The sequence below is a fragment of the Dermacentor silvarum genome, chromosome 1 (assembly GCF_013339745.2).
Source record: "Dermacentor silvarum isolate Dsil-2018 chromosome 1, BIME_Dsil_1.4, whole genome shotgun sequence".
NCBI classification, from domain to species: Eukaryota; Metazoa; Arthropoda; class Arachnida; order Ixodida; family Ixodidae; genus Dermacentor; species Dermacentor silvarum.
In genome coordinates, this window is record NC_051154.1 from 92,058,218 (window position 1) to 92,071,520 (window position 13,303).

Sequence of the window (13,303 nt, forward strand, 5' to 3'; positions counted from 1 at the left end):
GTTCGCTTATGGCTTGCACATTACTTGCATGGTTCTTCACACTCCACGTTGTAAATTTCAAGCAATTTTCTCACGAAGACACGAAGTGCTGCTTTGCATGTGGCTCAGGCAGTGCACGAACTTCAAATTATTCAGCGATTTATAGACGATATCGTTTTCGGCGCACCACTCCACGACACAGACGAAAACGGCGAAGTGCATGGGGAGTAACTGTTGCTGTTTGTCCTGCCGTTGCTCTCTTTTCGACCAGGGACTTAACACTTACTCCCAAAAATTTGCACACGACACGCACACTCCTGCAGTTAGTCCTTTGAGGAACGAAAGCGCCGTTTTTGGGACTAACAGCCCCGTTATACTCCCGTTTTCCCCGGCATTTTTCTTAGAGTGTAGAAAGTGTGTGCGATCAGAGAGGAGCATCGCTTCTCAGAAGCCACTTTGCCAAAGGGCACACAATGCTAAGAGATAATGGAGCGCGCTGAACGTCTACATTGTGGGAGGTACTTATCGCTTGGGCACAAGGAAGCGATACACGGCAGTTATCGGTAGCGCGAAAGACCGCATCTCGCGCTGCTCTGTAGAGCGAGAGCACTTAATGCATGCAAAAATATTAAAGAAAGTTTGCAAGCTGCATGTTCAATGAGTTTCATCCTACACGATTTGAACGTGAAATACTTGCCTGTGTTGATCCCATGCGGCTAATCGCATTAACAACTCTTACCGCACGCTACCTTGTGTTCCACTGCAGCGCGCAATAAGAAAAAGAAAACATGAATAGCCAGCGCCGGAGATGCAAATATATAGAAAGCAGGAACACGTTGTAACAAGAAAATGGGTGTAGTTAAAGCTTTCCCGTCGACAAGCACATACGCAGAACTCGGAGCAAGCTGTAAACGTAAATCTTAAAAAGCCGAAAGAAAAGTAAAATGCAGAGCGAGAAATTCACAGTGTACAGATGATTAATGATCACCACAACAGAGCCGTGTGAAAATACAAAGCAAACTCTGTAACAGTGTGCGCCCGCTATACGACGAGCAGGTTTTCTTGCTCTAGAGAATACGTCTTTTCTCAAAAACTGGTGCAGAATTATAACACGTTGTATTCACCTCCGTCATTGAACGAATAATAGATGGTCCCCCACGAGTTTCCATGTTCTGCCTCAATTTGTCGAAGAGAGAGTATGTCTGCACCCGATATCTCCTCTCTGAGCTTTTGACGGTATAAGTGAAAGGCGAAGGTTGAGCGGAACGCGAAACAAAGGACCCTAGCTGTAGGCTTCTCTACATGTCTTCTTTCAGTCTAAACCGATAAAACCATATTCCGCTGTATCACGAGGAGACTGCCGAACTAAACATGTATAGGATATAATCTAGCGGCATTTAGTTACGGCGGAACCGTGCACGACGCCTTATGTCTATTACAGCCACAGGAGCTTTCATAATTATACCAACTTCCGCGTTATAGCACTGCGCAGCCGATAACCCCGGATGTAAGCATATCTTAATTATTCGTAAAGCCCTCGCAACGCCGTAAAAGGGGAAAGAAGAGCGACGCAATATACAGGGTGTCCCAACTATCATGCACCAAGATTTAAAAATATGCAAATGCCACTAAGCTGGACAGAACCAGGTAATGTTGTTTGTCATCGCTTGGAGATTCTCAGATTATTTTTGCATTGCGCCTAATTACATTAGTTTCAGTTAATTAATCAACTTCTCAAATATTATAATTAGATTAAAAGTGTCAGTGAGAAAATTATAGAGCAACATGAAAAACTCCCGATACAGCTTTCTGTTGCTCAATACGTGCTATACATAAAAGTGTTTTTCCGAGCGTGAAAGAAGCCCGCGAATACACGCAAGTGCCTCGAGCGGCCAGTCGCGCGGCAATTTTGCGTGTATTCGCGGGCTTCTTTCACGCTCGGAAAAACACTTTTATGTAGCACGTATTGAGCAACAGAAAGCTGTATCGAAAGTTTCTCATGTTGCTCTACAATTTTCTCATTGACACGTTTAATGTAATTATAATATTTGAGAAGTTGTATAATTAATTAAGACTAAATACGTAATTAGGCGGAATGCAAAAAAAAATAATCTGAGCATCTCCAAGCGATGACAGACAACTTTGGTTCTGTCCAGCTTCGCGGCATTTGCATATTTTTTAAATCTTGGTGCATGGTAGTTATCTCGGCCACGGCGGCCGCATTTCGATGAGGGCGAAATGCGAAAACACCCGTGTACTTAGATTTACGTGCACGTTAAAGAACCCCAGGTGGTCCAAATTATTCCGGAGTCCCCCACTACGGCGTGCCTCATAATCAGATCGTGGTTTTGGCATGTAAAACCACATTATTTTTTTTTTCGTCATAGTTGGGACACCCTGCATATTAACGCCACTGGAGCAGCAATACCAAGGTCAGCTGAAGTTACAGCGGCTGTAGTATCAAGGAATGAGGATTTGAGGACGAAAATACGTGCCCTTTGCACTTCAATCGATAAAAAGTGACTCCATCCAAGGTATTATTTCACTAATTTAAATGGGGTCAGAGTACAGGTTATATTTCATTGCGGATATCATCAGAATGAATTGCTCGAAAGTGCTTGAGATTACTGCCCTAGCGATGGCAGCCTGCACCTGGAAAGCGCACGCCAGCTCTATTGCTTCGGCGCGTGCCATCGCTTAAGAGCATGGCAAGGAAACCAGCGGTCTCATTATGTAAATGCTATTTTTTTATTTACCGTAATTTTGGTCCTTCGTCATTGGATAGAACGAAGCAACGCCTTCGTTATCACGGCTATCGGCCACTCGCTGCCACGGGTGACAAGACTTGGAATAGAATCGACGGGGAAAACTCCTCACATGACACGGCCTCAGGGCAGCCGATCCTTGTGTTCTCTTGCGACCAAAACCTTAAAAATGAATGAGGTAGGAAAGGAGAGCAATTCAGAATTTCGTCCCTTCTTTTATGAATGAGTCATGCCGTTCTCTCCCACCTGATGAGTAAAAGGTTCTGGATGAGTCCGTAACGGAGTATCGTCTTACGGTCGGTCAGGTGCAATGATACGACTGGCATTTCTGGTTTCTTGAATACCATTAACGTGCGGATTCATACTATTTGTCGGCAATGTTTTCTGACTGGACTTGCGCTACTCAAGTTTACGACACGGTCCATTGACAATACGCGTCACCGAACGCGATCATTTAAAAGAGATGCGGCGGGTGTTTTCGCGTCCAGAAAATACGACACAAATCGTGCGTGCCGCGATGACGACGCGTGTTCAAATAAATTCGCAGATGCACACTGTCCTGCGAATATATATATATATATATATATATATATATATATATATATATATATATATATATATATAATCATCGGCCAAGTAATAAAAACAAATTCATAGCGTGTAACAAACGCACATAACAGAACAGAAACATCTCCACCAGCTGATAATTAGGCAAACATCACAGTCACTGCCACCACACGACGTGTTGTCTTGAAATGACTGCTAGCCGACGTTATATACGGACGACGCGTATAACAATAACAATCGAAGACAAACACACAGGACAGCTTCCTGCTGCTGCAAACATCGCTCCATCGCTCAAAAGTCACTCATCTTCGGCACTCACAAAACGGGGCAACACAGACTTCGTACACACAAGAAAACCCTCCGCCAGCATGCGCCTTTCTGCGCGACCGGGTAGCAACCTTTTCCTACGAAGCGCGGTCACCGAACGGCGTGCACCCTCGGAGCCCCCGTTTCTGACAGGCAGCACTTGTTCCGCCAAACAGCTGGTGGAGGTTCTCGGTCGACAACGCGACGGACCAGTAGAGTAGCGCGGCTTCAGCCGAGCCTCGAGCCGTCAGAAGGCGCCGTTACGAGACCGTCCGCGAGCGACGGCGACGGCGTCCCTCTGGCCGGCAGCCGACGGACCTTACCTGAACAAAGCGGCTTCTCCTTTCCCTTTCGGTGGCTGCTCCTCCGAGACCGCCTCGCAGTACCCCCTTCCGTGCACTTGTCTTCGCGCGAAAAGACAGCCGCGTGTGCGAGGGCGCTCGACGGCGATGGGGGAAGAGCGATCGGCTTGGGCGCCCGCCGTTGCGCGCACCCTCGCCCCAGAGCAGCAGCCGCAGGACCAAGGTCGCGTGCGCAGAAGGATTGAGGTGAACGGCCATCGGCAACCGCGGGAGGCGCTGCCCGAAGTCGAAGTTGCCGGTAAACCGGAATGGCGTTTCGCGCCGAGCCGTTATCGCCGGAGAGCGCGCGCGCACGGAAGACGCCATCATCGTTAGACTTCTCCACGGGATGAGTACGGGGCTCATAATGGAGATTTGCGTCTGTTGCCATGTGTGTCCGTCGCAATAAGGACCGACCGTTTCAATGGATCCCGGCGGTACACCGGCGGCCACACCTCTCAAGATCTGCGCGGCCTTGCCCTAGCACTTATAACTGCAGCAGTGGGTGTTTTTTCGACCGACGCCTGCCGGAGAAGACGGTATTGCTAGAGTAATTACTGTATGTCTAGGTCTTGCCGCCGTCGCGCACGAGGTTAGTTTTCAACAATGTAGTTCGAGGTTGAAGTGGGCCCATCGTGAGGATGCTTTCTATTTCCACAGATGTCGCAAGAAAGCAACTAGAAGCCGTGCTCGTGTGGCACCTGCTTTTCAGTTGCAATACATCCATGAGAGCTAAAAAAATTATCTGGCAACAACAACAACAACAACAACAACAACAATAATAATAATAATAATAATAATAATAATAATAATAATAATAATAATAATAAACAGAAAAAAATCTCAGGCAACGCACGCGCTCAGAGAGAGGAGATCGAGTGAATGTACAGGGACGCAGAAAGCGGCGCGCGCAACACGCTGGCCAGGATGAAAAGTAATTATTTAATGACAGGAAAGAATAAGCTGACGTCGAAAACTAACAAACGAGTCATTTGCAAGCAACAGAGAGCGAAAGACTTGACCAATTCCGAGACCATGCAGCTATGAGTCGAGAAAACAATGGTGTGAGGGTCAGAGCGGACTGCACGGAAACCCATATGAACATAACACTTGATTTTGCAACGTTTACTTTCCATTTAGAAGCTTCGACGACATTGCTGCTTCTTTAACGATATGTGGGCAGCAAAGTCATGCAATACGAGCGGCGTTCAATAAATGTTTCCCTTGACCCACAACTGTTAGGCGTGCATAGAATAAATTTCACACGACGCTTGATGTTCATCTCTACAGCCCTCGTCAAAACATTAAACTCTTTCCAAACAGCCGTTATTATTTTACAAGTCTTCAGGCTGAGTAAGGTGAGAACGTGGAGCCAGCGAAGTACAGAGGTGTTATTAAATGGTTTCTTGACCACTTCTGATAATTCAAAAAACAATCGCGTGCTACTTTCCAAGCTTTTCCAGTATTTTTCTTCCCGCGTCGATCGTGGCGCCAACGGGGTCGTGCACGTGACATCACCAGAGTAAAATCTGTCGATTGGTCCGTATACAAGAAACATCAGTTCCGATCCACCTGCTGACAAAGTTAGCAGTTAATTTAGTAACACAGTTAGATCGACAGTTCAAATATGGACGGAACTTGATTGAAACAGCCGCGATTCCCGGTCGACCTCAGTCAGTCATTGATGGGAGCCTTGAGGAGCCGTCAGTCTGTACTTACAACAAAGATGAACAATTTTTTTTTTCGTCCTACCGTTGTCGCGATTTACACAAAGTGCAATATAGTTGCCTGAGTAACACGGCTACCATTACGAATAGAGGTACTGTGAACGGTTAAGGCCTATACAATTGAACTGGAAACGTGACAAATATGAAACCACCCTTGTTTATGACAATGGAACAGAACACACAAAAAAAGAGGAACCTGCAAACTAGCTGTCGAGTATTATAAAAAGTAAATCTGGTCTGTATATTATTATCCAGTAGGGAAAAAAAGCAGAAATCGGGACATTTGGTCCTCCCTATACTGGGCCCAGTCGAGACATGGGTTACTGAAAATTCGGGGGTGTCCCGCTGAATTCGGGACGGCTGGCAACCCTAGTCAGCGCGCTCGGTTCCTCACTTTTTTTTTTTAATTCTGAATCGTGCCTTTAAGCACAATACAATTATATGTTTATAGTACACATACATATTTGTTTCGTGCAGGAAGCCTAATAGGGAACGGCAGAAGGGTCCATGAATCCAGTGTTTGAAGTCGTGAGGGCGTCCTAGGCGAAGGCATGTTGCACGGCGATGGTCAAGACGGGCTTGATGAAATCCGGGACAAATCCAAAACAAGCGCGTCACATTCACGTTTTCGATAATGCTGTTGCAGTATGGGCGCGAAAAGCCATATGGAACGCGGTATTGTTGTCCAGAAGGAGGTCCTAGCGGGCCTAAGGGCGACGCGGACACGGGGCCTCCGCAACGCGACGTCCTCTCGGCGAGTCAGCCTGCCAAGGAGGCGTGAATCACACGGGGTCATAAGTGGCCGTGTGGTGCGTCGGATGTTTTCCTTCTCCCGTATACATAGCAGATATCCTGATGTACCTTTTGGGGAAATGCGCGAGCAAGTTACTCAAGTTACGAACAAGTTACTCTGCGAATATCGTGCACCGCCTGCGTTGAGTCCGTACGCACGATGATCTGGGTGTTAGGGACGGTTTGAAGTTCGAACAAGGATGCGATAAGGAGGAGGAGAGAAAGAGAGAAGGCAGGGATGTTAGCCTGAAATGCGTCTGGCTGGCTACTCTGGGGGACGGAAAAGAGGGAATAGAAAGATGAGATAGAGAGAGGGGGGGGGGGGAGGAAGGACGCGGAGGGCCTGAACAAGTCAAAGGCGTTCACTTCACGTTGGCCAGTCGCCCTCAAGAAAGACAAAAGAACAAAAGGCAGCTATGAGGCCAGGTCATCGCGAACGGCGGCGAGTTCATCAAAGTGCGCCGGTGGCGCGGGGTCGGCTTCATATGAGCAGGTATATATATGATGTACCTCAAATAGGCGTGGGCAAGCAAGTACCGTGTGCACCATGCCACCGTTAATTCATGTCACTAGCATTCTGGCACTTCATGTCCCACGTACTGGGCTAACGCAGCGACTGATCGACTGTATTAATTTGGTTCTCGGTCTGTAAGTTTGGCACCGGAGTCATTCGCGGTAGCCCTGTGATGGTACGCATGGCGTCCCGATTAATGAACTCAAGGCGAGACCATTTTGCCAGCGTCAGGTGATGGAATTGGGCTTGGTAAACGAACCGTGGTTGCACTGTAAACATGAATGAGCCCGAATCGGAGTTTTTATGACAAAACTACCTTTTTAAACCTCCACAGCTCAATATATATTAACTCCATCCCCACGGAGTAAAAAAAAAGTAACAACCGTAATTTTGTTTGTTTGACCAAATGACGAGTAAAAAAAAGGGATGCCTAGGTATCACTCATTTATAGAACGGAGTTTATTATTGCGAAAACTCCGTGCTATGAAATGGAGCGAAAATGTATTTCCTTAGTGCACTGCAAACACGACTTATAATAGCCGATATGGGGGTATGATACGGCGCAGAGCCTATTAAAACTCCTCGGCGCGAAATATTTACTTCATCAACAGGAAGTTATTTATTGCAAAACCTGAATTCATTCCTTTCACTGATAGACGTAGTAAAATCGGTCGCAAGCGGATTTTCTTAACAAAACTCATTTCTCTAACTGTAGTAAAATGGAGGCTGTAGTTTACGGCGGTCGCCAAAGCTAAACACAGTCGGGTTCGTTACGGCTCTGCAATTTCTTCTATGTGCGCTTCTGCCCATGAATACTACCAGATTTGCACGTAACGAATTACAAGTAATTAATTACTTGTAATAAATGACATTATTGGCAGCTATGTAATTGATCCATTGGTGTTTTTTTTCTCTCTCTCTCTCTCTCTCTTTTTTACTTACGCGCCGCGGTGCATGGCTCAGCGGCTATGGCGCTGGGCTGCTGAGCACGAGGTCGCGGGATCAAATCCCGGCCGCGGCGGCCGCATTCCGATGGGCAAGAAATGCAAACACACGTTTGTCCCGTGCATTGGGTGCAAATTGAAGATCCCCATGGGGTCAAGATTAATCCGGAGTCCACCACTGCGGCGTGCCTCATAATCAGATGGTGGTTTTGGCACGTAAAACCCCAGATTTTTTTTTTTCCCCTGATCTTAAAACACGTCGTGCGGCATGTATTGGTCAACACAAGTCAACACAGCATTCTGCATCTCCCGATGGTTTCGCCGTTCTGTGCGGCAAGAGCAATACCAGGTCAGAACGATCATGTTCAACGAGTTTTTGACACCACTTTTTTCATTGTCATTGGACAGGTCCTTACATTTGTTGGCTTATTTCCCCGTCCGGTGCCCGTACGTTACAACACCGGCTTTCCATCTAGCGCTCACACTGAGCGAGTTTTCTGCAACCTTCTGAATGCCGTGAAAGGAAAACGAGAGAAGATGACCGAGAAAAATTTCGAAAAGTAATTTTTGTGAAGATAAACAGCGTTTGGAGGTCTGCAGAGGACGCACTGAAAGAACCAGGTCAGCTCGTTGCAGCTGGTTAATTGCAGAAATACATACCGTATTTCGGTAATGTTAATAAAAGGTGAGAGGAAAGTAACATAAATGCAGTCGACTATTCTTTATTAATTGCTCAGTTACTACCGTGGGGCAATAATTAGTCACTGTAATCATTTACACTTTTGAATCAAGTATAATTGTAATTGTAATCGGTGACTTTTTTCTGTAACGAGTAGAAGTCTAGATGCTGCCTTGGATAACCAGCTCTGCAGGCCGTCACTTTGGCAACAATGGCGTCTCTGTGACTTACTCAGTACGCCGCACACGACGCCAAGATTCCGACCGCCTCGCCGGCGGCGCACGAGAACGCGATTTCATGCCCTATACGTCCCGAAGATGCCCAGTGGATTATGAGGAAAGCCCTAGTGGGGTGCTCCGGATTAGTTTTGACCACCTCAGGTTCTTTGACGTGCAGCCAAAGGCCCGGTATACGCTAACACTGTAGCATTCCGCCGGCCCCAAACAAGCCAGTGAGTCCCCCCCTCCCTCCCCCCAAATAAAAAGAATAAAAAGAATAAATAAATAAATAAATAAATAAATAAATAAATAAATAAATAAATAAATAAATAAATAAATAAATAAATAAATAAATAAATAAATAAAAGGCGCGCGCACAACCCTCAACAGGTAATACAATGCAGACACAGTATTCTTTTTTGCCTGGCGGAGGGAGGGAGGTAGGGGGAGGGCAGCAAGGAGCGTTTCCTGGCGAAATGTATCATAGTATCAGGGACCTATTATGCTAATACACTGGCAAAATTAACATAAGCCATCGGAATCAAAAGGCGTCCTCCTCCTCTTGCAGGGAAACGGACCCGCTCCCAAATCGCACTTTCCGCAAATGAAAGTAGGCCCTTATGTGGATATCAAGTTCTTCGCCCTCCCTCATACTTCCCCGCACTCGTGACATGAGACTTCCGCCTCTTTCCCAGCTACGAATTATCTGAGGGTTTTGATCGGGGATGGGTGGGGGGCAGGGTTGCAGTGGCGTACCAACTATTTCTCGCATGGGGGGGGGGGGGGGGGGGGGGGGGTCAAACTACAAACCATATGACTCCTCTCTCTCTCTCTATATATATATATATATATATATACAACGCTCTAGCATTTGCATGCGTAATTTATTGCCGAAGCCTCAATTGCCCACCCATTTTTAGCTTTTCTACAGGTATCACCCATTACCTCACCTATTGCTGTCCTCAAACATAAAGGCGCTGCCTAGTTTAGTTAATTGAGGACACCAGGCGAACCCAATATATCACCCATAAAAAACGACAAAGCGAGGGTTCAATAAATATGAGTAACGCTTCTAAATAAACCAGAAACATTAAAACTTCGCGACATATTGCGTTTAAGATGCGCCCATTTCTTCCAAGTATGTTTCTGAAACGCATAGTTCTCTTAGGAATTCTGGAAACCTAGCGGATAACGACACGCGACCCTTTCGAACATTTGCTTAAGATTGCTTTTTTTTTTTTTTTCGCGCCAAAGTTGTATTTGATCAACACTCATTTAAGATTGCACACGAACTTCGCGTAGCGTTCGCCTTATATTCGTAATATGCGCCGCTCGCGAAACACACTAATAACGCTCCGTATCACTTACGCGCGTAATCTATTGCAAAAAAAAAGCCGCATTTAACCCACGCATTTAGAACGTTATGCCTACACATTACCCATACCGTGCTCCTATAATTCTTCCCAAATATGAACGCAATGCCTTTTTTTATAGCTCACCAACAGCAGCCGAGAAACAAACTCCTCATATGACGCATAGAAATACGGAAAGCGACGGTTCAGTAATTAATTTGCAACGCTTCCATTTAAAGGAGGAACGTGAAAGTTTCGCAACGAATTTGAAATTCGTATCTCGTGCAGTTTTTCTGAAGTGTGGGAAACATTTTAAATAACGCTAGTATGACACCCTGGAATGCTTGAATAAGTAACTCTCTACAAAGGCTGTAATGAACCCACACATAATGAACCCGCGCTCGTCACACAATTAATTAATTAATTAATTAAATTCTGGGGTTTTACGTGCCAAAACCACGATATGATTATGAGGCACGATATAGTAGAGGACTCCGGATTAATGTCGGCCACCTGGGGTCCTTTAAACGTGCACCCAATGCACGGCACACGTACAGAATATGCTTCCTACTTCAACGAAATATAAACACCGTGCCTCGCATATAGTTTACCAAGAAGAGCGGGAAAAGCAACCAAATGCCTTGAATAACGCTTAAAAAATTGGGAGAGAGCGAGTATTTAGTAATTATTTTCAAAGCACATAAGTAACCTATACACAGTTCTAACTTGCGGTATGCATCACCCCAAAAAATAAAATTCCTCAAATAAGAAATCTCTGCAGTTTTTGCTCCTGCCAGGAAACATGCGCTGGTGTAACTCTTAGGTAGAAACAGCCTGAAAATGAAATAAACAGACAACGTGAGAAGTAACAGAAGCCGATAGAAAAAATTCAGGTCAGTGCTGTAATGATATGACAATGGCTCTGCACATTCGACAAGGTCGTTCCGCAACATATCTACGATATAATTTGTGAGTACACAATGAAATTCGACAGTCACACCTGTAATATGTTTCATTTGGTTTTTGATGTTGAAAACAGGCTGAGTCCGCAACAATATGTCGACAATCTCTGGACAGATTCAATAGTTCCGTCATCTGATAATCCAACGATTTCATGCCATAAGGCATGACATCATTGAGCGTGGCTGATTATAAGAGCCCCCCCTCCCCCCTTTCCTTCCTAATTACGCCTATGCAGGGTTGGTTGAGGTGGAAGGGGATAATGTCTGTCCAAAGCGACAAGAAAACTGCAAATACCTATCTAGCCTATTGCAGTCATCAAAACATGTGTTGGATTGAGTCCATTTGGGTCAACTGTTTTTTTTTTTTTTTTTTTTAATCGATTTTAGTTCCGCCGCGGTAGCTTAGTGGCTGGTGGTGTTGCCCTGCTGAACTTGAGGTTTCGGGTTCGATTCCGACCGCGCGGCTGCCGCATTTCGATAGGGGCGAAATGCAAAAACGCTCTCGCACGCTCTCGCTCTCACAACTTTAACATGCACTCTCGTGCATGTTAAAGTTGTGAGTAGCCTGTCCGGTCGTTTCCTTAATTGTGTTCGCGTCGTTTCCACCGCTAGCAGAACCCCAGGACCCAGGTATAGAGAAAATAATTCGGAATACCTTACTACGGCGTGCCTCATAATTAGATCGTGGTTTGGCACGTAGATACCCGGAATAATAAAAAAAAATCTAATTTAATTATTTACTTACATGCAGTGAGTTCCCTTCTGCCAAAGCAAGTGCGCGCTTTGTGGCTACACGTATAGGTTCAATCGCGACCTTCAATCGCGACAAGGACGTGTCACTGTTATGGCAGTCAGTCTCTCGGAATGGCGGATAAGCTGCACCCTTTTACCGCGGAGGCGGCCGCCACAGATATCGGCTGGCCTACTTATAACGTGGAAGAATGTGTTACTAGGCTAGTAGCTGAAACATCGCTAAATAATTATTATTACTATCCGGTTTGAAAATATTTGCACAATCGACAGAGAGGAAAATAGTAAAAGGGAAGATGCAGGAGCTGGCAGCTGCCACCGAAAGTGACACAACGCCTGCCTGCTCTTTGGGAATATAAACGTAGCACGCAGAAATTGAAGTTAAAAAGGGAAAATGAAAGAAAGCACAAGATGACAGAGGACAGAGGCTAAAGGCGCGAACAGACACTCGAGCGTCTTCTCTGTCCTTTTTGTATGCGAGTGCGTTTCGTCCTATCGTCCATTTAGCAATACTTCTTGCTCGCATTCTTCTTCTTTCTGGGATTTTACGTGCCGAAACCAGGTCTCATTATGAGCCACGCCGTAGTGGAGGGCTCCGGATTAATTTTGACCACATGGGGTTCTTTTACGTGCAATACAACGCAAGCTCACGGGCGTTTTTGCATTTCGCCTCCATCGAAATGCGGCCGCCGCGCTTCCTTGCATTGGCTCGTTGGCTGATTATATGGCGTTGCGCTGCTGAGCTCGAGGTTCGATTTCTGCAAGGGCGGCCGCACTTCGCTGGGGGCGAAATGCAATAACGCTCGTGTATTGGACCTTAAAGAACTTCAAGTGGTCAAAATTATCCGGAGTACCCCATTACGGCGTGCCTCGATCATAATCAGATCGTGGTTTTGGCACGTGAAAAAAAAAAAAAAAATGTTTCTTGTTAATGAATACCGTCACGGTATTCATGAATTTTCAGGGTAATGGTGAATGTAGCTGAATGTGTATTAATCTCGGAAGTAATGAGCACAGGGCCAACCTTGGGACTCCAAAAACGGTATCTGTATAGCTACGTGAAGCGATGGCAGAAGTGTGTTGTTCTCAGTGGAAGCTTTGCAGAAAAGGAAATAAATATACCAGCTTTCGTGCTCCTCAGCTCACATAAAGTAGTTTAGGGGAAATTTCTATAGAACACCCCTCGTTTTTTTTCACTTTGCTCGGTATTGCCTCCCTAAGAATTAATATACATGTATTTATGCGTTTGCGGAAGTTGGCGCTTCCGCCTGTGTCTGAATCTCCTGCCTACTCGTGTTATGTCGCCGTATTTTCGGCGACGCATCATCAACTTCCGCCCAATTGAAATATGTGCCGTAAAGTAATTAAACAGTGAATTAGCGTAATTATGTTAATTATTCAATTAAG

General features: G+C 45.7%; 1 protein-coding gene across 1 annotated transcript in view; it reads right to left on the reverse strand.

Annotated features, from left to right (window-relative positions):
- The window catches only part of LOC119432372 (uncharacterized), a 44,268-nt gene extending 40,085 nt beyond the window's left edge, over window positions 1-4,183 (reverse strand). Inside the window, exon 1 of the mRNA XM_037699543.2 lies at window positions 3,941-4,183. Coding sequence (XP_037555471.2) covers window positions 3,941-4,177 — 237 coding nt within the window. The 5' untranslated portion in view covers window positions 4,178-4,183. The remainder of the gene's footprint in view (window positions 1-3,940) is intronic.
- Window positions 4,184-13,303: the final 9,120 nt, after the last annotated feature.